The 25,941-nt window shown below is 41.0% G+C and overlaps 1 protein-coding gene across 3 annotated transcripts in view; it reads left to right on the plus strand.

Annotated features, from left to right (window-relative positions):
- Nucleotides 1-25,941, plus strand: part of CLSTN1 (calsyntenin 1) — a 90,954-nt gene that overhangs the window by 33,259 nt on the left and 31,754 nt on the right. For all 3 annotated transcript variants that reach the window (XM_043993126.1, XM_043993127.1, XM_043993128.1), the window contains exon 2: nt 14,951-15,073. In XM_043993126.1, the coding sequence (XP_043849061.1) occupies nt 14,951-15,073 (123 nt within the window). The remainder of the gene's footprint in view (nt 1-14,950; nt 15,074-25,941) is intronic.

Genomic DNA, 25,941 nt, shown 5'->3' on the forward strand with positions numbered 1-25,941 from the left:
CCAAGTAGTGTGTCTTGAGTGAATCATATCACACCGCCTCAATCCCCCTTCCATTTAATTAAAAATTTTTCTGCTTTATTACGAATTTGAAAAACATTAAACAAACACAATCACTTCAATATACAAAGGAGCACCAAAAAGGATTGTATGTGGTACCATAAAAATCTATTATGCAGTTGGTCTTCTTAAAAATATATATGATATTCAGCATATTCGCAAACGTCTTGCTCATCTTTGTCTTCCTTTGACCTTCCTTCTCTCTTTTGTATGTTTTAAAAATGTTTCACTGTCACTTTCTTCTTTTGGCAGTGCCGTTGCTACTCCCCTATAATTTCTCTCTCCCCTTTTGAAAAACAAAACAAAGCAAACCCTCTTTTGTAGCAGATAAGCATAGTTAAACAGAACAGAGCCACACATTGGCTGTGTGAGAAAATGTATGTGTGATTCTTACCCTTCTAGTCTGTTTCTTCTGTGTCAAGAGGTGGGAATCATGATTGATCATTAATCTTCTGAAAAGAAAATTATAGCAAATCTGTTGTTTGCTAATAGTTTTGCATGATTTATTTGTCTCTGTGGAGTGATTTAAGGGCTACCAAAAGGTAGCTCCCAAATACTTCTCTCCCTTGGTTTGCCATTGTTTGCATTTAACATTATCTTTTGGGATAAAGCATTGAAATACTTTCTTAAAATGCAAATATTCTTACTGCTACCTCACTTCTTTGTTGTAGAGTGAAAGATTGAAGGAAAAAGGGAGGAAATGATGCAAGTGAATGTCTGTTATGCCTGGCTTGCATGCCATTGTAGTGAAGAATAGTTAAAAGTTGTTAATCACCAAAGACCCCTTGATTACCAAATATATCTGAATCAGAATCCCCTCTTCAGTATACCCAACAAAACCTACTCAATAGTTGTTTGGTCATCCAGGCTTTGCTTGAAGACATCTAGTTGAGAGGGAACTCAGTACTTCTTAAGGCTGTTTATTCTATTTGAGGAAAAATAATCATAAGGAAACACTTCCTTTCATCAAATCCAAATTTGCATCTTTGAAACATCCACCCATTCCTGCTGGTTCTGTCTTCTTGGGTTAATTGTATGAACTAATATGAAGCGAAGGGAGCAGAGTGAACAGAACAGTTTATACAATAACAACAACATGGTAAAGGCTTTGAGAGGCTTCAGAACACTGATGAATATGGTGAATGGCCACAATTCCAGAGGAGGAATGGTGAGGCATGCTGCTTACCTCCCGATAGGTGATGGACTCAAGGTGCAGAAATAGCATATGTTCTTGGACAGCATCAATGTGTGAAATTGCTTGCTTGAGAGGGATGGAATACAAACAAGCTTTGAATACCAAATTCTATCCTTCCTTCACTCCTTTCTCTCTTCCCTCCCTGAGGCAGTAAGCAATCAGATATAGGTTATACATGTGTAGTTATGTAAGATACTACCATATTAATCCTTTTGTATAAGAAAACTTGAATAAAAGAAAAAATGAAAAAGTAAAAAAAAAATAGCATGCTTCAGTTTGTATTACATCAATATCAGTTCTTTCTTTGGAGGTGGATAGTATGCTATATCACTAGTCCTTTGGGATTGTCTTGGATCAGTGTGGTGATAAAAAGGGGTGATGGATTTGAAATGGAGGTCTGAGAACTCACTTTTCCAGTTATTTCATGATGTTGGACAAGTAATTTCGCTTCCTTATGCTTTAATTCTTTAATGCTGCTGCTCTGTTCCTGAGAATGGCCCTAATCATTCTATAACCTTTTCTTCCATTTCCCCTCCCTTTATTCTTCTTGTTTCCACTTCCTTCCTAAAGCACCAGGGAGAGCAAGCTGGGTTTGGGGAACAGCTTGTTCCTGCATTATAATAGAAATGGTTCAGGGATAATATGCCAAGTCTTTTAAAAACCACTGAACAGACAGAATTTTAGGATTTTCTCCTTGCAACTGAAGCCTTGGATGTACAATAAATGCTGAACTGTTAGGTCTCAGTAAAGGAGAGTTAGACAAGAATTTGCCTTTAGGATGTCTGACTAGTGGAAGGACCTTGAGGTTCCTTTACCAGGCTGGTTCCTGATTCTCCAGCTTGTCAATGTCCTTCCTTAAATGTGGCTTCCAGAACTAAATGCAATACTCCAGGTGTGGCTTAACCATAGTACAATATATTAGTACTAAAAAAACAAAGATCCAATATATTAATACTATTACTTGTGCCTTTATTGTTTTGGGGGAGGGAGGGGAGAACAGCTTTTGATTTTATTGAAGATACATTTTAAGAACTGTAACAAAATTTCATGCCTTGTTCACTTGAGGGATCAATTTATTGATTCAATTATAACCATCTAGAGTTTGTACTTTATTCCATATTCAGTAGCTTCAATCAACGCTACAATAAACTTCATTTTGCTGGGGGAAAATACTTATATATGTGGCTGTATCGTGCCTGTAGTTCAAAGAACTGCTCATTTATTATTAGCCTTTTGATGAGTTTAATTATAGAAGATAGATGAACTTATTTACGGCTTAAATGCAATCAGGAAGAACAATTTATGAATTTTCCAGTTCTCGGTAACCTAGTGTATAAATAAATCATTGGACTACCAGTCAGAAAGACCTGAATTTAAAATCCTGACTCATATGCTTACTAGTTGAAAGACCCTAGGCAAGTCTCTTAACCTCTCTCACACTTAGTTTATCTATAAAATGGTATAATAATATCAGCTACCTCACAGGGTTGTTATGAGGATCAAATATGGTAACATATATAAAGTGCTTTGTAAACCTTAAAGAGCTATATAAATGTTAGCTATCAATATTTCCTGATGTCAATATTAGCCAGCTTCCTAATCTTTTTAATCAGATGGTGTTGAACCATCAAATGGTAGCCATGGAAGTTATCAAATGTCTTCAACATAGCCAGAAGATCTAAATCCAAATTACCTGCAGAATTGGGTGGATTCTGTGATTGTGGGAGAATTTTGTTTGCTTTATTGTTACATAATGTCTGCATTTTCAGGACGCCCCCCAACATACTCTGTGAGCCAATGACCCTGTCTGCCTTGCTGCTGTTCCTTGAATAAGAAGCTACATCCCCCAGCTCTGGGCATTTTCACAGACTGCCCCCCTCCCCCTTTCTCCTGCTCAGTGTCTGGAATGCTCTCCTTCATTTCTACCCCTGGCTTCTGGACTTCTTCAGTCTGACTAAAATTCCACCTATTGAAAAATTTTCCACATCCTCCTCAATTCTAAGTGCCTTCCTTCTGTTGATTATTGCCGGTTTATACCGTCTCTATTGTGTGTGTGTGTGTGTGTGTGTGTGTGTGTGTGTGTTTTAGTGAGGCAATTGGGGTTAAGTGACTCGCCCAGGGTCACACAGCTAGTAAGGGTCAAGTGTCTGAGGTGGATTTGAATTCACATCCTTCTGACTCCGGGGCTGGTGCTCTATCCACTGCGCTACCTAGCTGCCACCTTGTGTGTGTGTTTCTGTATCTTGTTTGTATGTAATTGTGTGCTTGTTATCTCATTAAACTCTGAGCAACTTGAGAGTGGGGGGGTCTGTCTTGCCCCCCCTCCCATCCCCAGGGCTTAACACAGTGTCTGACACATATTAGGTGGTTAATATATGCTTATAAATTCTACTTTTTATCAATTACCATTTTAAATGCTAGCTAGCATCAGGAAAATCATGGTGTCCCTGGGTGTCAGTATAACTGGTTTAAAAGGTTTTGTTTTAGAACAGATTTAATTTTTTTAAGCATTGCTATTGTTTGTGTGCTAATGGTAATTCTTGACTTAATTGTGAGAGAGGCTATAGTGTCTCATTTCTTGTATAGTTTACAGCTGAGTACTGTTGAGACTCTTGAAGGTAGAATGAATATAATGATATATTTGAGACAAAATAGTGTGATTTAGCCCTTTTGGTGTACTAGCAGGTAGCAAGCAGCTCAGTAAGTTACAGTTTGTCATACCTGAAGAAAACTTTAGTTTTATTCTATGATGGGTTTTCTTTTTTTTTTTGGTGGGGCAGTGAGAGTTAAGTGACTTTCCCAGGGTCACACAGCTAGTAAGTGTCAAGTGTCTGAGGCTGGATTTGAACTCAGGTCCTCCTGAATCCAGGGCCGGTGCTCTATCCACTGTGCCACCTAGCTGCCCCCTTCCATGATGTTTTTAAAACTTTCTTTGGCCTTTGGGAAAGTGTCAAATATATTTTTCTCTACTCTGCCCCCCTAACCTCCAATCCCTCAAAGGTTTTAAAATGTTGTGATCCGCTAATGAGTTAAAGATTGTTTGATGATGTGCTTGAGTAAAGTTGACCGCTTTCTTTTCTAAACTTACTGTACTTTCAGTTCTTTCCTCAAGAGTTTTTCCCCCCTTTTTTCAGATACACATATAATCTTTGTGGGAAGTCTTTTTATTCTTTCTTTCTCTACTAGCAGTTGTCATGCAATTAGATTTGCAGTAATTTTTTTGACACTTGTTGGTGTTTTCTTTGATGTATTTCTCTCTAGCTTTAGTTTTGGAATTGGGGTTTTATGGCAGGGCCAGATTCTGCCCTTGCTGCACTCTTGGATGCTATGGTTGGGGCCATCTGCCCTCTTTGGTTTCTCCCAGGGAGCTCTGGGTGATTTTGCAGACTTCTACATTCTGGGGTTAGGGTCCCCTGGATCTGAGAAGTTGGGAGTACTGGATCATCAAGGTCCTTTCTGGGACATGGAGTTAGGAAAGCCAGAGTCCTTGGGCCTGGACTGTCATTCTGAGCTGCCCCATTGCTGCTGCTCCCCGAGGCTTCCAAGATCCCAGACCCTCCGGGGCTTTCTCGGGGGAGCCCCTCTGTGTTCCATCTCTGGTCATGCTGGCACTACCTTTGAATGGCTCCCCCTTTGGGGTTGCCTGTGGTCTCTTGCATGACATTTTGTGCAGTTCTGGGGTAGAAGATGTCATTTATTCTATTCTCCCTTCAAGTTTCTTGATCATTATTTAGTACAGGACAATCTTCAGGGTTTTGCTGGAGTGAGCTTGGGAGAGGCAGACAGCCTGCTTCCTTTGAGGCAGCCATTTTAGTAGGAAGTCCTTGTGTAGTTTTGTAAATCTTCCCCAGAAATGCAGTCCCTGAACAATGATAGAAGTTTTATAATGCAAATAGAACGATGAAATATTAATAACACTCATTAAATATGGAAAAGTTCATGCTTTCTTTAGAACTGGCTAAATCCCTTTAATCTACCGCCAGTGTAGGGGGCAGTTTAGATATAGTTGTGCTCATAATTGAAAACATTTGGAAATAAACAATGACATTTGGAATTAACGAGTCTCTTTGTGAATTTTATTTCTTTTACACTTTAGAACATTGAATTATTTGCTTTGGGCCTTTATAGCAGTCACAGAAACATACCTAGATAAGGATGTTGGCATGGTTTGATTTTAGGTAGTTTGATCTACTCTGGGCATTTTCTGGGACTGGCTCCCTCTTCATCTCTGCCCCCCGGATTCCCGGCCTACTTTAGATCCCAATTCAAATCTCATCTTTTACAGGAAGCCTTTCTCATCTCCTCTTAATTCTACTAGTGCTTCCTTCTCCTAAATATTCACACACACACACACACACACACACACACACACACACAGGTATCTACACATCTGTGTGTATGTGTATTTATAGACACACCCACATATATACATATACAGACAGGGTAGGCCATGATGTTTTAATAACTTTTTGAAAATTATTTAAACATTTTTTTTTGCCATTTACAAGATTTGATTTTTCACACGTAATGGAAATTCATTTCCTATATGTGCCATAGATGATGCAATGGTATTGTAAATTAAAAACAAAAAGTTATTAAATATTGAATATTGAAACCCCTTTGTGACTTTCGGCCCACCCTGTACACACATCTCTCTCTCTCTCTCTCTCTCTCTCTCTCTCTCTCTCTCTCTCTCTCTCTCTCTCTCTCTCTCTCTCACACACACACACACACACACACCGGCACACACATCTTATATATAGCTTTGTACATACTCGTTTGTGTTGTCTCTGTCGTTAGATTGTAACCTTCTTGAGTGCAAGGCCTGTCTTTTGTCTCTTTTTATATCCCCAGCACTTAGCACAGTGTCTGGCACATAGTAGGCGCCTAATAAATATTTATTAACTGACTGATTTGTCCAGCAATATAATTCCTTTGGATGGGAGACAAGTTGTAAATTGGTTGTCCATTCAAATCTCTGGTTGTGTTGCTATGTTTGATGTATATAAATATTGCGATATTCCTCATCATTTTACAATGTTTACAGATTTTTATTGAAAACTGTTTTGCAGTATAGGCCTAGTGATGAACCATGTGCTTGTTGTCCAAGGGCCAGGCTAGTTAGATTTGGAGAGGTTGGCGGGAGTGTGATGAATTCTTTGGCTACAGCAAGCGTTAGGACTGCCTGGGTTGAAGAGTGTTTGTGGTCTGGGTGGGTAGAGGCAGTACCTACTTGCATGAAATCACAGATTTTTCAAGTGTCAAAAGCATGAGGGTTGGACCTAGGCCTACCAGGCTGCTACTACAAGGGGGAGAACCTTAAACTAAGGAGTGGCATCGAGTAACTCCAATAATAATGCCATTGAACTCGCCATTTCTGTGCATTTATACTAAGAAATGCTGTTGACTTTCCTTAGACTTCATTTTAAAAATTCTTTTGCATCATGGTGACATAATTTCATGATCTTTCCATCCGCGGATATTGGTGAAACAGCTCGCAGCCTGCATTGTTTCTGCCTAATGAAGAACACCTTTTTACCATAACACCTCCTGGATTTCCCTCTTGAAATCTGGTCCTGTGACCTGCAGTTACAGGGGCGTGGGCACTTCATCCACCATCACAAATGTCAACCTTTTGCCCTCCCCCTTTTGGAGACCTTTAGTAGACAGGCTCTAGTGGTTGCTCAGATAGCCCCCACACACACACACCCCATCCCCACCCCAGCGGCCAGACTTGTCCAGACCAGCTTTTGTGCAGTTTCCAGTTAGGCTTTTTGTCGAGGATGGACAGGCAGCCTTCCTCTTGGCTGCTGCTTCCCGGCTTGAGCTTGGCTGGCATAATCCTGGATTCCACCAGATTAACCTGCAAGTTTCATATTTAGTCATTCTGTTAAACTCTCTGTCGTGCCTTACATCAAGAGTAGCTCCAAGAGGGGAGACATTTAATAGTAATTGGGAGAGGACAGGCTGAAGGGGATTCTCACTGATGATTTCTGTGTATCGCACTGAGAGAGATCTGATTTATAGATAAAGCTTGGTGATCACTATTGATCATTATTGATATTGCCAGTATGACAGAATGCCAGGGTCATTGCAAATGGAAGGCTCCACTCGTTTCCCTGCTGCTCTTGTTCTGTCTCTCTGCCCAAAGGATGTGTTCAGTTGTGGCAGAGTTGGGAACACTGCCTTTTATCCCTTCCTGTTCCTCTTGCCACCATTCTATGATTGGCCCTCGATTCCTGCTGCTCCCCTAACAGGTTTCTGACCTGTCCTCTCCCCCTTCCAATCCATCCTTTATATTGTTGCCTTCCCCTTACACTCCCATCTTCTTCTCTGTGCTTCCTATTTCTGTTGAGAATAACACAGGCTTTTGAATCTGGGTGACTGGAATCTTGGAGTCATCACTGCCCTATTCATTCTCTTTCACTCCCTATAGCCAGTCAGTTGCCAAGTCTTAGCAGTTCTGTCTCCATGACACCTCTCACGTCACCTAGTTCAGACCTTAATTACCGTCCCCAGGACTGTTGCAATAGTCTTCTTCCCACTCTTGTCCTTTTTTCCATCTTCACACAGTTGCCAAGACAAGTCTGATCATGTCTCTTCCCTGTTCCAGAATCTTGGATCCCTATTGCTTCTGGGACAAAACAAAACTTGTTCAGCATGGCATTTAAAGCCCTTAGGGGTGGAGACTTATTAACGTTTGTTTGTATCCTCAGCACATAGTAGGTGCTTGGTATGTATGAGGTGAATTGAGTCAAACCTTTCTTACACAAAGATCATCTAACCATCAGCCCCCAAACTCAGATAGATTCCTACTGTCTTTACTGTCAAGTAAAGTTCTGACCTATTTACATCATACTACTACCTACCACTTAGTCCAAGCCTTGGCCTGACTGACTAATCTTTGTGCCCTGAAAACATGCTGCTCTTTTTCCTTCCCTTGTCTTTGCTCATGCCGTTCCCATACCTATCCTTAAAGCCCAATTGAGGGGTTACCTCAGAATCTTAGAATTCAGATGTTGAGAGAGGACTTAGGAGGCCATGCAGTCTACTAGATGTCCATACAGGTATCACCTCTAAAGGAGCCCCTTTTTGAGGACCTTTAAAAGGCCTGTTGCCTCCCAAGACAGCCCATTCTGCTCTTGGACAGCACCATTTTGGGGTGTTTTTAAAAAACTTAACCTGAGCTCAAATCTGACTTTCTGTAACTCCCCCTTATGGCTATTAGTTTTCTTCTGTGGTATCAAGCAGAATAAATGTAATGCTTTTTCTGTATTGCTGTAGTATAAGTTCAATGAGGTCAGGAAATATGCCTTATCTGAGCCATTTGCATCTCTTAGTGCCTACCCCAGTGACTTGTAGAGAGTAGATACTCAAATATTTAAATAGGCCTACCCCTTAAATCACAGTGACTTTCTTTATGAGATTCATCCAGATACTCACATTAAATGACTATTCAGATTATAAGAAGCTCTGTTATATTTAAACAATTTCGGGTTTGTGAAACTGGAGAGGGCTGCAGATGATGCAAAGGGATCCAGTTGTAGTCACCTTGGACAGTTTTTCCAGCTGTAGGGAGTTGGTGTTTCTTTTCTTCTCTCTTGGAATCAGGCTGTCTCACTCATCAGTCCTCTAGTCTTTGACAAAAGATCTTTCTCATGTCTTTTCTGGACTGATTTCTTAGGTGCCACATTTAGATTCAGGCTGAAACTGCTGCCCTCTGGCACCTTAAGTTATTTTTTTATTCTCCCCTAAATGAATCATTATCCATTATCATTATCTTTAATTTGTTGTCCTCTAGGTGTTTCAGGTTCAGGATGAATGCAACAGCACTCTAGGTGTTTTTGTTTCTTAATCCTGCCCCCTTCCTCCCCCAGTCACTGGTCTTTTTCTATTTCTTTTTCCAAGGAATCCCCACTCCCTTTGTCCTGTTTCCTATCAACCAGAATTTACAGGTTTCCTCTATCATAAGCAAGAGATTTGGGTAAATACTAACATATCTTAAAGGATATGTGATTTTGTTGAAGTGTGTGTGTGTGTGTGTGCACGCGCGTGCGTGCATGCTTTCCAACAGACGATTCAATTCAGTAAACATTTATTAAGTGCCTACTATGTGCCAGACACCATTCTAAGTGCTGAGTTTACAGTTAAGAAAAAGAGATAGTCCCAGTCCTCAAGGATCTTTCAGTTTAGTAGGGGAAGACAGCCCACAAAAGGAAGCCGAAAAGGGAGATGAGCCGGGGTACCCTGTGTGGGAGCATGGAGTCGATCTGCTGTTGGAGAATGGAGTTATGAGCCCTCTGTAAAGGAAGGCTTTGGGAGGAGTTTAGTTCTTTACCCCCCAGCCCTGCAATCAGAGGGCAGACACAATTGAGGGGGATTTAAGGTGGAGAATATCCAGACCTGAGTCATTGTTCCTGGCTGTGAGATTTCAGGGGGTCCGATTATTGGGGGGGGTGGCATGTTGTTCCCTGAAGTAGAAGTCAAGTAGAGCTGCTGGTGGAGCATGAAGAAGGCAGCCATTCCATCCACACCCTCCGAGTCTGTGGTATTCTTGTCCATTTCTTCCCATAAGTTCTCTTCAAGAGGTCTAAGGGACCTCAACCTTCTTAGCTTTTGTTGACATCATGAGGATTCCAGTAGAACCCATAGACTGTCCTTTGGTTACCCCTCCTCCCCTCTTGAGCAACCCATAATCATCTTCCATTCATGAATTTCTTTTATTTTGACTCTTCTCTGTAATTCCTTCCTTATACCTCCACATCCTTCTCCATTGCCCTCTGGGTAGTAACTCCGTGTCAGTTCTTATCAGCTGAATTTGAGTAATCTTTAATTTAACTAAGAGAAACATTTTGCTTTCAATCTTAGAACTAGTTTTAATCTTTTTTCATTTCGGTTTCTCATAACTTGGAACACTTGTACCAGTTTTCCTGACTTTTGACACATCCGTGAGAGAGGCAGCCTGGCATAGTGGGCATGAACTGAGTTCGAATCACATCTTGGGCACTGAGTACATAAAAATTATCCAAGAATTTGTTGATAGGTACTGCTGCCAGTTGTACTTACCAACATACAGAAATATTTTAATAACCAGTTTTTTATTTGTTGATCATAGACCCCACCATTGCACAAAAACCAGTGGGCCCTGAGCTTCAGTCTTAGCACCTTAGTTACATCAGAAGAACAGAATGGAATTTTACAGAGGGTAGAAGGGGAAGGTCAAGCTTTATTTATGTATCAAAGACCAGAGCAGAAGGGAAAGATCCAAATGAGGAAAAATGATAAACTGGTTAGTAAACACTAAGGTTAGAACTAGAATTTGCAGACTAACCATTAATGTCAGTTTTACCTAGTCACTTAACGTACTCATCTTAAGTAAATTGAGGTAATAAAGCTGAGCCAGAAGTTCTCCTTTCACCAAACTCTGATGTCTCCACTAAGTTCTGTATGCTTTTGCTAATGAAGCACCTTGTGTCTCTTGAGGAAATGGTGATACTAGAGCCAAGCCAGAAAAATCCTCTTATCACAGCTCTTAATAGATATGTGATCTTGGGCATGTCACTTAGCCTCACTTTCCTTATCTGTAAAATGGGGACAGTAATAGCATTTACCATTCAAGGTTGTTAGGAGGCCTAAATTAGATCATGCATTTTAAATGCTTTTCAAAAATACTTTATACATTTATTATTGTTGTTATTCTACCTCTTGTGTAAATGAAGCCTGTTTGGGCAAAATTGTCTTTTTAAAAAATGGTTTAAAATCTTTGAAAAGAAAGGCATTAATTTATTTTTATATGAAAGAAGTACCTGGTAGTTTCTTTATTTTGGTGAAACTGCTGATGGGGCAGCTAGGTGCTGCAGTAGATGGAGCACTGGGCCTTGAGGAAGGAAGACTCCTCTTCCTGAGTTCAGATATGACTTCAGGCACTCACTAGCTGTGCGACCCTGGACAGATCACTTCACCCTGCTTGCCTCAGTTTCCTCCTCTGTAAAATGAGTTGAAGAAGGAGATGGCAAACCACTCCAGTATCTCTGCCAAGAAAACCCCAAGTGGGGTCACAGAGAGTTGGATACAACTGAAATGATGAACAGCACCACCTCAAACCTCATGGTCTTATTTAATGAAAACATCTTAAAGGGGGTTTGCTGCTGATCTGTGATTTGGTAGGGTTTAAAGCTAAGACCCTACTGAAATGCCTTAATGTGTTTGCTTACTGGTGATGCACGTTTTTACTGCCATTATTCTTGAAGGATTTTTTTAATATGAAAGAAGGAATATGTAGTTGAGGGTCACCCAAAGGGCATTTAGGGTGTTGATAGGAGACTGTAAAGGATATTTATCAGAGATCTACGACTGGAAAAAGGAGGAAGACTGGTCATGTCATTAGAGCAAAGGCCGTCCAAGGTTATGTGCCTCGTTGGTATCCACATAATGTTCAGAGACTGACCGGTAAGTTTCCAGCATGGTCAGTGGAGGATTTATGGGAGAACATTGACAAAAGTCCCCAGGCTCAAAGGGCCTGGAGTAGGCAGCCACAGTGAAGTAGTGACTGGATTGGTGAGTTTACAGGGCCATCCACCTACTAAGTGATTTCGACATAGTCAGGAAGGGAGTCGTGTGCATAAGTCTTAATACAGTCATAATTTGTGAGAGAAAATCCCGGTTGTGTAAAGTGGCATCTCAGCTCAGTTTAGCTCCCAGTTTTGTTAAGGCTTACTGTGTGTAAGAGTCTGCAGCCCTGCTTTTCCTGACCACTGAATGGGTTTAACCTCCAGTCAGTTTAACCTTCATTTTTGTGCTAGAGGTTCTGCCTTTAGGGGTGGTTATTAGAGTTAGGTTTTTTAAGTGGAGTGTTTGTAGATACATTGTTTCAAGGTATCCTTCACCATACCTGTTCAGTAGACACACATTTGTATGCAGGAGATCTGTGTCTATATCTCTCTCTCCATCATCTATATCATTAACCAAAAGGCCTGGCTTGCTTAAGGAAGGCAGGAGATTGAAGAAGACTTGGCCCAGGTTGGCCTCAGATGTTCATTCTCCTCTGAAATCCTGTCCTATTTTCATAGGCCATAGGCTCCTGGAGTCGGCTTGAGTTTTTGCTAGAGCCTGGCTCGGTACGTTGGACATAACAGGAGTTTAAGAAATGTTTGTCGAACTGGATCTTTGAATATCCTGGGCTAGAAATTGGTGCTTATGAAACCAAGGTGTGAATGGAGCCCTCGGTGAACCAGTGAGCATCAAAGAGGTGAACATGGACAGTGACCATCCATTTTTGTGACCCACCTCAGTCTGGGTATTCTGTGTATTTCCAATTGCATCTTGATGGTAGCTCAGGCTCAGTCCTTCCTGAATTGAGCTTAGGCCTTTTCCCCAAAGTCCAGGCTTTCTGATTTTCCTGTTCTCTCAGGGGCACTCCCATTCACTCAGCTTCATCTCCCCCTCTTCCTTATCTCGTCACTTGCTAGGGGTTCAGTCGGTCTTCCATTTGTCCTTTCTTCCTCTTCCCCCAGCTCCCACCCTCGGCCTGGCTCTCATTTCCTCCTGGCAGCTGTCCTGGCCTCTGGTGGCTCCCCTCCTTTCTTTATGCTCTCGCCAGGTTTAACCTTCATCTGCTCATGTTATTCCTTCGCACAAACCCCTTTGTGATTCCCTAGTGCCTGGACAGTAAAGTCCAAGCTGTGTAGCCTGGCGTTCAAGACCTTCCACTGCCTGTTTCTGTGGAAGATCGGTTTGTAGCCTTTTCTAGACAGACTGCATTTCATTTCCCCCACAGATGCTGACCTTTCCTCCTCACCTCGCCTCAGCTCAGTGTCCCCTTCTCCTAGCATCCCCTTGGCCTTGCTCCCATATCTGGACTGGACTGTTGAAATCCAAATGTGATTTCCTGGGGGCAGCTAGGTGGCGCAGTGGATAGAGCACCGGCCCTGGAGTCAGGAGTACCTGAGTTCAAATCCAGCCCTGGACACTTAACACTTACTAGCTGTGTGACCCTGGGCAAGTTACTTAACCCCAATTGCCTCACAAAACAAAACAAAACAAAACAAAACAAAACAAAACAAAACAAACAAAAACAAATGTAATTTCCTTCAAGAAGCTCCCGGAGCCTTCCCTGCAGAAAGGATTTTCACGTTACATAATCCTTTGTGTCTATGCCTTTATCGTGTCCAATTTGTATTGTGGTTCTTTGAATACACGCAATAGTTATAAATTAATAGAAGCTTTATAACAGTGACGATTTTTCTGTGTAAACTCAAGCTTTGTTGAATTAATTGGGGGGAAGGGAAGGAAATGGAGGTGTTGAATAAAGGTGTGGGGTGGGGTGAGGAGATGATCTAGGGAAGGAAATAGGGGAGTTGTATAAGGAAAAACAGTACAAAGCAAAGGCTTGAGTTCATCATAAGGAATGGGATTGGCTTGTGTCTAGGACAATGTCCTTACAATAAAAATAACAACCACAGAACCTGTGCATTGGGGATCTTGGGGATATTTCCTAAGACTTAAGGCAGTGTTGTATAATGGATAGAGATCTAGCCTCAAACCTGGCCTTGAACACACACATTGGGGGCCCATTCAAGGGAGTCACTTCATTTCTCTGTTTTCTAGAACTCAATGGTGTTGAACCAAAATCGAATCATAAAGATCCCTGTTGGTGGCCACAAAACCACAGATTCAGATGATCTGTGTTTCATTGTATTTTTATTTTATTTTGTTAAAAAATACTTCATCCCCAGTTGCATTTAATCTGCTTGGGGCATGCTCTGACAGGGGCCACTTGTTTGATACCTGCCCCCTCTCTAGACAGCTTTCATATTGGTTGAGTAAGTTTTCTTACCTGGGAATTCCTTTGACCAATGAAATCCCATTTTAAAATTTTTAAATTTTTTTGCGCGGGGCAATGGGGATTAAGTGACTTGCCCAGGGTCACAGAGCTAGTAAGTGTCAAGTGTCTGAGGCCAGATTTGAACTCAGGTACTCCTGAATCCAGGGCCAGTGCTTTATCCACTGCGCCACCTAGCTGCCCCCCCCCCCAATGAAATCCCATTTTGACATACCCTAAATTTCTTGTTTTGTATTCATGAATCTCTTACTTTAATTTTGTATGATACTACTATTTCTTCCCTCAATTTTGTCTGCAATGCAGTGCCCGATCAATGTTCAATTATTGCCTCCTATAGGGGGCAGCTAGGTGGCACAGTGGATAATGCATTGGACCTGGATTCAGGAGAACTTGAGTTCAAATTTGACCTCAGACACTTGACACTTACTAGCTGTGTGACCCTGGGCAAGTCACTTAACCCTCATTGCCCCGCCAAAAAAGAAAAAGAAAAAGAAAAAGGAAAAAAAGATGCAGATGGTCTCATTTTAGTCATATAAATGGAAACATATTAAGTTGTAAGGTTAAATAATTTTAAATTTAAACTTTTTATTAGGAACTAAACAATGAACTATTTTAATGACTCTGTTTGGGTCCCTTTCTGAGTTCTTTATTTTCTTTTAAAATAATACTCTTTTCTTTGATCTGTAAAATTAGAAGTCCCCTCATACAACAAATAAGCAAAAGCAATTCATCACATTGGCTCCGTCTGAAAATGTATTTTTAATTCTTCAGCGAATAAAATAAGATTTCTAACCATGTAATCCTTTCCTGTCTCTGTCCCCTTCCCCCGCCCTTTTTTTTCTTTTTTTCTTTTACAGTTAACAAGCACAAACCGTGGATTGAAACGACATATCATGGTATAGTCACAGAAAATGACAACACAGTGCTCTTGGATCCACCTCTGATCGCCCTGGATAAGGACGCACCTCTTCGCTTTGCAGGTATGAAAGCAATTCGTATTTTGTTTTAAAGACTGGAATTAGGTAGGAGGCAATTTGTATGACCTGTGTTTTGTATCATTAGCACTTGTATTGGGGACCTTTTCTGAAAATATTTTGCCAGTAATTTTGGCTTCTGGATGTAGGTGCCAGATTTTTTTTTTCTTGTTCAGTTTAGCAGTTATCTGAATAGAAGGCTGTTCTTTATGATAGATTTTCTTTGAATGTGACAGCCATTCAATGAGCGCATTCCTGCTCTGGATGTGCTCATGTGTAGACAGTAAATATTTCAGTGATTACCATTCAGGTTTTTTTTCAAACTACCCAAAGTTCAGATAGCTGGGGGGAGAAATCTTTGAGCAAATTAAACATTTCATCTGTAGTATCATCATTTTATCTTAAGTTTTCTGTTTTCTCCCTTACTAACCTTTGTTTCTTGATGTAGTGACTTTGTGGAGACAGTAAATTCTCTGTAGCTGCTTTGGGGATTTTTTAGCATATAATCTCACCAAGATTTAGAAGTTCTAAAACTCAGTCTGTTCCTGTTTTGTTGTTATTTGGAAAGGAATGGAGAAACAGACCTTTTTTTAATTTGTGCACTGGTGCTAATTGTGCACTCCTTTTCTCTGAACAGATGGAAGAATATAATGGTTAATTATATTCATTTGCATCAGATTTTAAAATTTGACATTCTGCATTTTTTCAAAATATTTGTTACCAGTCTTTTGGACAACTTTTTTCAAATACAAAAATTCTTATTTTTAAAGCTCACTGTAGATAATTTATTATTTCAGTTGGTCTTGAGCATAGAATGCCATACATTAATTTTCCAATAATCAGATATTTGTCTTTGGCTAATGTGCCAAATCACATTTTCAGAAAAGTAGCCTGGAAATTAGCTTGGGCTGTTTAGAATCAGTGGTGAAGTCAGACCTTCATAATTTTTTCCTGGGGGGGGGTCAGGTAGGGTGAGTATGGAGGGTAAAAAAAATGATTGAATTAGACAAACAATAGAGAAAATGTTCTCATGTTACTGTGTAAATATGCATCGGTTTTATGAAATTGCTCTGCTAAAGAAAATTGTTTACAGATCCTCTCTAGATTCAAAATTATTTTTAGCATGCCATACTCATTCCCTCTGTGCATATTAAACATTTAGACTAAGTGTTATGTGTCTTTGTCTCTGTGGCTTATTTTTCAATAAAGTCCCTATGTGTTTAGTGTTCAGTGTTGACCAAACCACTGTAATACAGGTGCTGTTTGCATTTATTAGATGGATATAGACAGAATTGACATCCGGTGTGTAATGCTGGTTAGAAATGAATGACCACTAGAAACCTTAGGGATTGTTTGTTGATGCCTGCCATATGGAGTGTAAATCAGTAACAAAAAGCCCTTCCCTTTCCCCTCATTGTTTTAGAACCCTGCTGACCCCATAGGAATAGCGTAAAGACCATTGGCCCTGGAATCAGAATACAAGCAAGTTTAAAATCCCAGTTGAGCTATTACTCCTTGGCTGGTAACAGGCAGATTATTTTATCTCTCTTGAGTCTCAGTGGATTAGATGATCTCTAAGATCCTTGCCTGTTCTAAATTAGTAATTGATCAGAAAGCTAAGAGTTTTAAATTTTCCTCCCAAACACATAATCATGTGCCACATATTACTTGTAGTTATAATTAACACTAAGGCTGGAATAAAAAGCTTTCTTATTGACCTATTGTGTCACTTGTTTTCCCAGTTTTAAAAAAAATTGTAACAAAAAGATAAGACCCAGTTAATTCCAGAGGGTTAATTCCAGTCACTTAATTCCAGAATGCACTATCTTTTCCCATCTCCTCTATTTTACCTTCATATACACACAGTAAGAAATAACGTCATTTTTTCAGGAGTAAATTAAGGAAAACCAGGGACTGTTTCCTAAGTAGCCATTTTGAAAATGGCTCAGCCAAAACGTCAGATCATACTTTGAGAAAAATGGTGTTTGCAATTATTTTGGTTTTGTTTGTGGGTGGAGAGGAGGAGTGATGAGTGGGATGGGATAAAGTTTTAGGAACAAATTTTCATTAATAAAACAATACCTTTTTCCTTTACTAATTAAATATGCTGTGTAGTTTTAATAGAATTTAAGGTTTATGTCACCAAAAAATAACTCCCTTAATATCCAGAATGTTACTAGTAAACTTTCATTGATTAAAAGGTGTCTTGTCACTTTGCTGAAAAGTAAAAAATACAGAATAGAATTTTTTATTTTAATAACAAGGGGAGGAATGTGCATACCAGAGCAGCAGTTCCAGGGCATCTGCTGAACTAAAAAGCAATTACTTGCCTGTTTCTTTGCTTGGTTTTAAGTGCCTCTGTCCATCTCAACCACAATTTAGAGCATTGTCTTCAAGGAGTATTTAACTAGGTTATCCAAGTGGTCGAGGAAGGCTCTGAAGCCTAATATTGGGCATTGTGTCTAATTCAGCATTATAAGAGTTTTATCTCTTTCAGTATTGTAGTTGATAATACCATTACCAAGAATTTATTTCAACAGGTATTTAATATATGCCAAGTACTGTGTTAGTGATTGGAGATAGAAAGGCAAAAATGAATCAGTGGAAAAGTTTCATGAAAAAATAAAAACGTTTTATTGGGGATATAATTTGTTATGACGTGAATAGCAGCCCAGTCACCATTTATTTTTATTTTTCATGAATTAAGTACTTATCTTGAGCATTGAGCAGTGTTGATGACAAAACCATCTGATACATTTCTTGGGACAAAACCAAGAGAAATGAAGTTTATTTGTCCTTTTATAAGTAGAATAGAATAGATTCTTTATAAACTGTTCTTTGCCTCACCCTGCCACCTTCTTTTTCTAGTCTCCCAGAAGCAAAGAATAGTGATTTCAGTTGTCTGGCAGCGTTAGTTGGTGTGGGTGGTTAAGTGTGAGAAGCTTAGTAGGATGTTGGTTAAAATTTGGTCACAGTGGGGGCAGCTAGGTGGCGCAGTGAATAAAGCACTGGCCCTGGATTCAGGAGTACCTGAGTTCAAATCCGGCCTCAGACACTTGACACTTACTAGTTGTGTGACCCTGGGCAAGTCACTTAACCCCCATTGCCCCACAAAAACAAAACAAAACAAAACAACAACAAAAAAATGTGGTCACACTAACAAAGAGCCTTTAGAGTTAGTTAACTTACTCACTTTGTAAGATGCTTCTCCTGATTGAGGATGCACACTCTCCTTCTCTGGTCTGATTTACAAGTACAGGTTTTAATAAAGTCTTGTAGATCTCAATCACTACAACTCCTTTATTTTAAAAAAATGAATTAAAATATAAACTAACTGTGAGGGGTAGATGGATAGCTGTCCTTTCATGGCTCCTTGTTTACCTGGAGTTTGTTTGTGCTCTGCAAAGCAGAGACCCGTCAGATTAGGTGATGTGGTAGTCTTCTGATTTATTTTACTGCCAAAGAGCAGATTGCATTTGATTGGGGCTGACTTGCAGGCTTTAATTTGTCCAGGGCTGCTAGTGTTTTAAATTTAGTTAACAGTATGTTCTTTTGACTGATGGCTTCCTGTCTAGCTACTGTTTCCAATACAGAGGAATCACATCAAAATAGTAATCTGTTTCATGCTTCATTGTAAAGAATGGTTCATAGAGGGAAAGAGAGACATTGGGAAACAGAGGTAATATTAAAAACAGAAGAAAATACAAAATCTTTTTTAAAAAAGTAACTATGATTTTAAAGTTTTGATGACGCTCGAAATTATTGTCAAAACACTAGTATTTATGGGAAAGAAAGTAAAAAACATTTAAATGACTTGTAGATCCAATAAAGGTCCGTTCTAAGGCACAAGGATTGTTAGTGATCTTTAAAATGGGTGAATTCTGTGACCCATCTGGCTTAGATCAGACTTGGAAATCAGTATAAACACCTTTGTGCATTGATTAAAAAGCTTTTTCTCTCTTGGATGTTAGGAAGTGGTCAGCATCTCCCATTCTTTTCCTTTTGTATCCCAGCTTGAGGATTTGACAGTTTTGCAGAATCTGCTAATGGCTTATGTTGTAAAATATAGGCCTAAATATAGGAAACTTTATTTAGATTCAGATGAAATAAATTAGAAACTGCTTAATCTCCATACATTTTCCTTTTCTGTGTCGTTTTTATTTTTCCTTTTGTGTAAGTCAGAGATACCAAAAAGTGACTGATGAAGCCATTGACCCACTCCAGAGATTTTCAATCTGTCACAGAAGGGTGTGGTGGAGGGGTTAGCAGCACTGTAGTCTAAAACAGTCTTATGTCCACACACCTCTCTGGAGACATTAGGTGCTCCTCAGAGAAGTAACCTGATCTTGTTAGCAACACTTACTGAAGAAAAGGATCAAATAGTTGAACGGATAGTTTTCCAGGCCAAGAGGTTATTTTGCATAGTGGGCCAGTCCTTGAATCAGGAAGACCTGGGTTCAGGTCCTGCGTCTGATAGATTGGTGATGGAGGGAGCATCCACACCAAGAACTCCCTGTCAATCAACCGATATTTAGTAAGTGTCTACTGTGTGCCAGGCACTGTGCTGGACTCTGGGCGTGCAAGTACAAAGAATGAAGTAATCTGGGCTCCTGAGATGCTCACATTCTAACCAGGGAGGCAGAAAGCACATACAAAATTATATGAAGTGAGTAAGTGAAAGAGCTACAAAGTAGGTAAATTCAAATGCAAGGTACTCTGGGAGAGAGGGCACGAGCAATTGTGGGGATCAAGAAAGACTTCCTGCTCAAGAAACATGTGAGCTATTTAAGGAAGAAGGTAACTGTATGAAGCAAGGGTAAGGAAGAGTGCATCCTGAGTATTTGGGAGGCTCAGAGTGGAGTGGGAGATGGCCAGTCTGGGAGGAGGAATAATGTCTAATTACTAGAAAGATGTGTTGGGGCCAGATGGTAGAAAACATGTAAGGCTTTGAAAGCTAAACAGGAATTTCTCATTTTTCCCAGAAGCAATAGGAAGCCATTGGAGTTGACTGAGTATGGGAGTGACATGGTTAGATCTACCCTTTGGCCACAGTGTGGGATAGATCGGAGGGGAGTCGGGGAGACCATTTAGGAGCTATTACAATAATCTCAGGGAGAGATTATGAAAGCCTGAACCAAGATGGTAGCTCTGTGAGGGGAGAGATGTTGTAATGGTAGAAATGGCAGGTTTGGAAATTGAAGAGATGGATATGTGGACCGAGAGATATGGAAGAGTTGAAGAGAATGCCAAGGTTACAGATCTGGAAGACTGTGATGGTGGTGCTTTTGACAGAAGGAGAGAAGTTTGGAAGAGAGGGGAAGGTGTACAAATAAAGAGAATGAGTTCAGTTTGGAGTATAACTGAATATAAGATGTCTGCAGGACAATTGGTGATGCAGGACTGAAGCTTGGAGGACAGGCTTAGGCTAGATACATAGGTGTGTATGTATGGAGGTGATGGTTAAACCCAAGGTTCAGACCCCGGCCCCCCTCTGCCAAATCTCCAAGGCCAATTCCAGTGTCAATAATTAGTACATATAGTTCTAGAAATATAAGACATTTCTTGCCCATAAGCGTATTTAAAAAGAGAAAATTGGGGGCTGCTGGGTGGCCCAGTGGATAAAGCACCAGCCCTGGATTCAGGAGGACCTGAGTTCAAATCCGGCCTCAGACACTTGACACTTACTAGCTGTGTGACCCTGGGCAAGTCACTTAACCCTCATTGCCCTGCCCCCCAACAAAAACAAATTAAAAAAGAGGAAATTGGTAGGTAGGAAATGTGAACTAACATTACAAAAGCTGAGCTGGTCAAGAAAGACTCCATGGGAAAGGGAAGTATGATTTGAGCTGAACTTTGAAGGATGAGTGGCATTGCATAGTTGGAAAGCAAACTCCTGCCTTTGGAAAATAGTGTGAAGAGATAGAGACATACAAGAATGTATGTTGTGCAGTCAGCTTGACTGGAGTGGAGGGCTTGTTTTTGAGGTGGAGTTAAAAAGGTAAATTGTAAGCTTTGTGCGAAGCTATAAAATGCAGCTTGCAGTTTGGCTACTATCATAAATCAATAAATACTTATTAAATTGAAGACTGACTTTATAATTTTAACTCATGGCCAAATCCCCAAAGTCTGAGCTTACACAGACTGGGTTGGGTCTTAGAGTTTGATGCCAAAAATTGATTTCTCATGTCTGGGTCTTTGCATAAGTGGGTAAATGAGGTCCCTTAAGTTCAGTATACACACTTAAAGTAACAAAGGCATTTCTCAGATACAGGATTGCCTTTTTCCCATCATAGAAAATGCAAAAGACTTGAAGAAGTCATAGGATTCCATAAACCACATAGACGGCACATAAAATACTCATAGTAGCTTGTAATCAAGCAGTGCAGTATTGTTTTAAAAGTCTCGCTTTTCCACAGGGTCTTAAAAATCCTTTCTTCATCTTGCTACCCTGTGGTTTGGACTCCCTAAGCTGGGAATCCTATTTGGGCCTGCTAGAGGGGCATCCTTCCCACCCTTCCCACTGGACACATGCACCATCACAATTACTCAGAGTAGAATATGCGATCCACATCCTTCACTCCACATCGTGACTTGAAAGCCTTGTTGTAGTTCTTCCTGGTACAAGGTCCAGAAGAGTCCTCTTGCCAGGAAGCCCATCACTCAGGAAATTCCTCTTTCCTCGATTAAAGGCTTGATCATTGAACTTTCAAACTTGGTGTTACCTCTGAGATGACTGGCAAAACCAGCACTACCCAGGAAGCCCTAATGGTCTGCTTGAGAAGGTGGATTTCGGGAACACCCTATCTAGGAAGTCCTCTCTTGGGCCTTGTAGTAAACATGTCTACCCATAGCACAAGGGTCTTTGGCACAGAAGAATTAACCTCTCCCCCCCCCAAATCAAATAAACCATAAAGAAGAGCTATGGCACTGTCACTATGTCTCCATGACAAAAGGAGGAAGGAAAAGGGGCAAAGATCATAAAAGATGGTGTGTTCTGTTTTATAGGCGAGTACCAAGGATAGCTCCTCTCCGCCCTCCTAAGAGAGACGTTAGGAGGTGAAACCCTTTCATTCAGTAGTTGAGGAAACAAGCCCCAGGGAAAGGGAGTGATTTGCCTACAATGCCCAGAACAAAGTCACAGAGGGGGTGGGGTAGATGAACACAGACACACACACACACACACACACACACAGACACACACACACACACACACACACACACAAACACACACACACACAAACACACACACACACAAACACACACACACAGAGTGAAATTGGAGATAATCTCAAAGAGAAGGAACTGGTGTTGAGGGGCACTGGAAAAGACTTCTGCTGAAAGGGGGGAGTTTTAGTTGAGAATTGAAGGAAGCGGGGAGCCTGAGGAGAGGGGGCATTCTGGGAAGGGGGGACAGCTAGGGAAACTGCAGAATCTGCAGATAGTGTGTCTTGTGCAGGAGGGCCCTCTGTATTGGCTCCTCCAGTACAGGAAGGGGACACTGGACACCAGCTGGGTGCCTGGGCCAGTCCTCTGTGTGCCTCGATTTCCTCGTCTGTTGAATGGGGGATAATAATAGCACCTACCTCCCAGGGTTCTTGTGAGGATCAAACGAGATCAGCTTTGTAAAGCCCTTTGCAAACTTTGAAGCACAACATAGAGAGGTATGAGGACAGAGGAAAGGCCCTTAGATCTGGCACGGTGATCCCCAGTCATGGAGAATTCTGTTTCAGTTGAATGATGAGGTAAAAGAGTACAAGGAGAGATAGTGCAGGCCCTGATTCTCATTTCTCCAGGAGTTTTGTCATGAAAGGGAGGAAGGATGTAGGATGAAGCCACTGGAGATGGATGGATTGGGGGTGGGGCGGAGAATATAGTGCCCAAGAGCTGGGCCTAGAATAAAGGGAGAGCTTCCAGGAGGTGCAGAGACAGGGGATCATATTTCCCAGAGGGAGGCACTGTGTCTGTGAGCTCCAAGAGGTGGGAAAGGGCAGTGGCACAAAATCAAGAACTGCTCTTTGTTCGGTTAGACTGTAATGTCGATCCTGTGAAAACAGTGGGAAATGAAGGAGGTGGGCTCGAGTCAGATGACAGAGGACCTTGGACAGGGAGGCATCATGATGCCAGTCCTGCCTGTGACTACATCTGTGACCACGGGCTAGTCACTTACCTGTCTGAATTAGCCTTGTGTGTAAAGGAGCTGGGGCCGGAGGGGAAGGCTGGACTATAGCACCTAGAAACGGGGGCCCTCAACCAGACAGAAGGATTCCTTGGGCTGCATATTGACATATGTCTTCCTGTATTCACATCTATTTTGTTAATTATTTCTCAGTTAGATTTTGATCCAGGTCAGGACTGTGGAGGGCTGAAGGCACAGCCTCTGGACTTGACCTCCAAAGTCTGCCCCAGGTCTGGGACCCTGTGAAATGCCAGGCTACTCCATGCCCTGGGCAGCAGAGGAGTGTCTACACATGCGGGTTTTTTGGTAACTACATGATGGGGAGAGAGGAGGGGGAAGAAGAGCTGAGAGAGGAGGCAGCAGGAAGGCTATTTCTTTCATCCTGTCAGTAGGTGACAGGGTTAGCATGAGGAACATGGGGGATGGTTATGAAGAGAGAGAGAATCCATTTTAAAAATCATTGAACTGAGGCCTTTTCCTGAATCGAATCAGAAGAGTTAAGAGGAAACTTTGAAGATAAAGACTGCAGCTGCCTGAGCCCTTTATTTTGGGAGCCAGTAGAGCTGAATCTAACCAGGGGGTAGGGTTGGATAGCTCTGGTCAAGCACCAATATTGTCAGTGATGGCACAGCCTGACCACCCCGGCCAGATAACAGTTTACTTTGAATCCTCACTTTGACCACCCACTGTGTTCAGATCCTTAGGGCAGCAGCTAAGGGGCACCATAGTGCACAGAGCACCAGGCCCAGAGGCAAAAAGACCTGAGTTCAAATGCAGCCTCAGATATTTACTAGTTGAGTGACCCTGGGCGAGTCTTCTCACCTCTGCCTCAGTTTCCTCATCTGCAAAATGGGGATAATAACAGCATCCACCTTCCAGGATTGTTGTGAGGCCCAAACATAAAGTGCTTTACACATAGTAGGTGCTATATGAATGTTAATTATTATCATTATTATCATTGACTGAGATAATCATTGTAAAGCGCTTAGCCCAGTGCTTGGCACATAGTGCGCACCCTATGAATGCTTATCCTCTTCCCTCTTCTCCCCAGGTGCTTTGTGAAGGATGAGGAATGGCCAAAGGAGGATGTGGTTGCTATGATCCAATGGGGGGAATGTGGTCCATGAAAAATTGCTGGTTTTTAGCTGTGGGATCTTGGGGAAATCCTATTATCTCTAGGGCTGTTTCTTCATCTATAAAATGATGGAGATCGCATATAGAATGGGAAAATGCTATTTAAAAAACCAAAATAGTTTATAGCTGAGGGACGGTTACCTGTGCATCCTTCAACATTTTGCTGCCGCACTGTGAGCAACATTAAATCACTGACATGTTGGTTTTTGTATGTTGGAGTCAGTGGGAATTGTTTACTTTTTTTAAAATGAAGAACTTTACTTGGATACAGAATTAAGAATTGTCTTTACTGGCAGAGATATGAAGATTTCTTTCATTACTAGATTATATGAAAAATATCTGAGAGCTGCACAATATAAACTGAAACAGTGACAGCATATAAATAGCATTGTAAGGTTTGCAAAGCACTTTATAAAATATTCTCTCATTTGATTATTACAACAACCCTGGGAGGTAGATGCTATTATTATCCCCATTTTACTGATGAGGAAACTGAGGCAAACAGGTGAATTGGCTTGCCCAAGGGTTGTTCAACCAATGTTCAGGGCCCAATTTGAACTCAGGTCTTGCAGATTACAGGCTCAGTACTCTATCTTCTGTTCTACCTTATGTATGAAAGTAGCTTTCATAGTTGCATGCTTAATTTCTTTTGTAATCATTTATAATGTTTTTTTCAAAGTTCTGTAAAATAGTAAAATTTTAAAATTAGCATCTTTTGTGGATAGAGCACTGGCCCTGGAGTCAGGAGGACTTGAGTTCAAATCTGGACTCAGATACTTGACACTTACTAACAGTGACCCTGGGCAAGTCACTTAACCCCAATTGCCTCACCAAAATAAATAAATGATAAAATAAAATAAAATTAGAATCTTTTGATTTGAAAAGCAAACTATCTTTTACTTGGGAGCAAGTGGTTACAAAATATATGAAAGAAAATTCTGCCTTTCTGTGATAGCTGATTCCTGGGGTATTTCATTTGCCTGAGGCCCAGGGTCATTGTTGAATCAAGACTTTTGAGTTCAGGTGAACGGGAGCCATACAGTTCTAAAAACTTTGACTCAGAAATCTTTAGTGTTTATAGGGATAGACCCCTACTATCAGGGCTCTTTTAGTTCTGTCCTGTGATGCTAAAATTGTTAGTCATAGGTGTGAATGCATTCTTAACCCTACACAGTGCATATCAGATGAATACTTCATGAGATCAGAAGTTGGCTCAATAAGCAGATTTTGAATGGGCAGGGATCCCTTGACAATATTGTTTTAATTGGTTGGAATGATAAGGACTTTATCTCTTGTCTCCTTATTCCATATGCTTTTCAAGCTATCACTTAACACAGAATTATAGTGAGATGAACAGGTGGCCAGAGTCAGGGCTCCTGGATTCTTCTCTTGGCCTTGCCTCTATGTGGCTTCCTGTCCTGGAGTAAAGTGCTTAATTTCTGTCTTACTTTCCTTGGCTATAATATAAGTGAGGGGATTAATGGGTTGATATAGTAGAAATTCTAAACTTAGAGCCACTCAAGACCCGGGTTCACATCTTACCTTTGACATTTCCCACCTCCTG

This window comes from Dromiciops gliroides, chromosome 3 (genome assembly GCF_019393635.1).
Source record: "Dromiciops gliroides isolate mDroGli1 chromosome 3, mDroGli1.pri, whole genome shotgun sequence".
NCBI classification, from domain to species: Eukaryota; Metazoa; Chordata; class Mammalia; order Microbiotheria; family Microbiotheriidae; genus Dromiciops; species Dromiciops gliroides.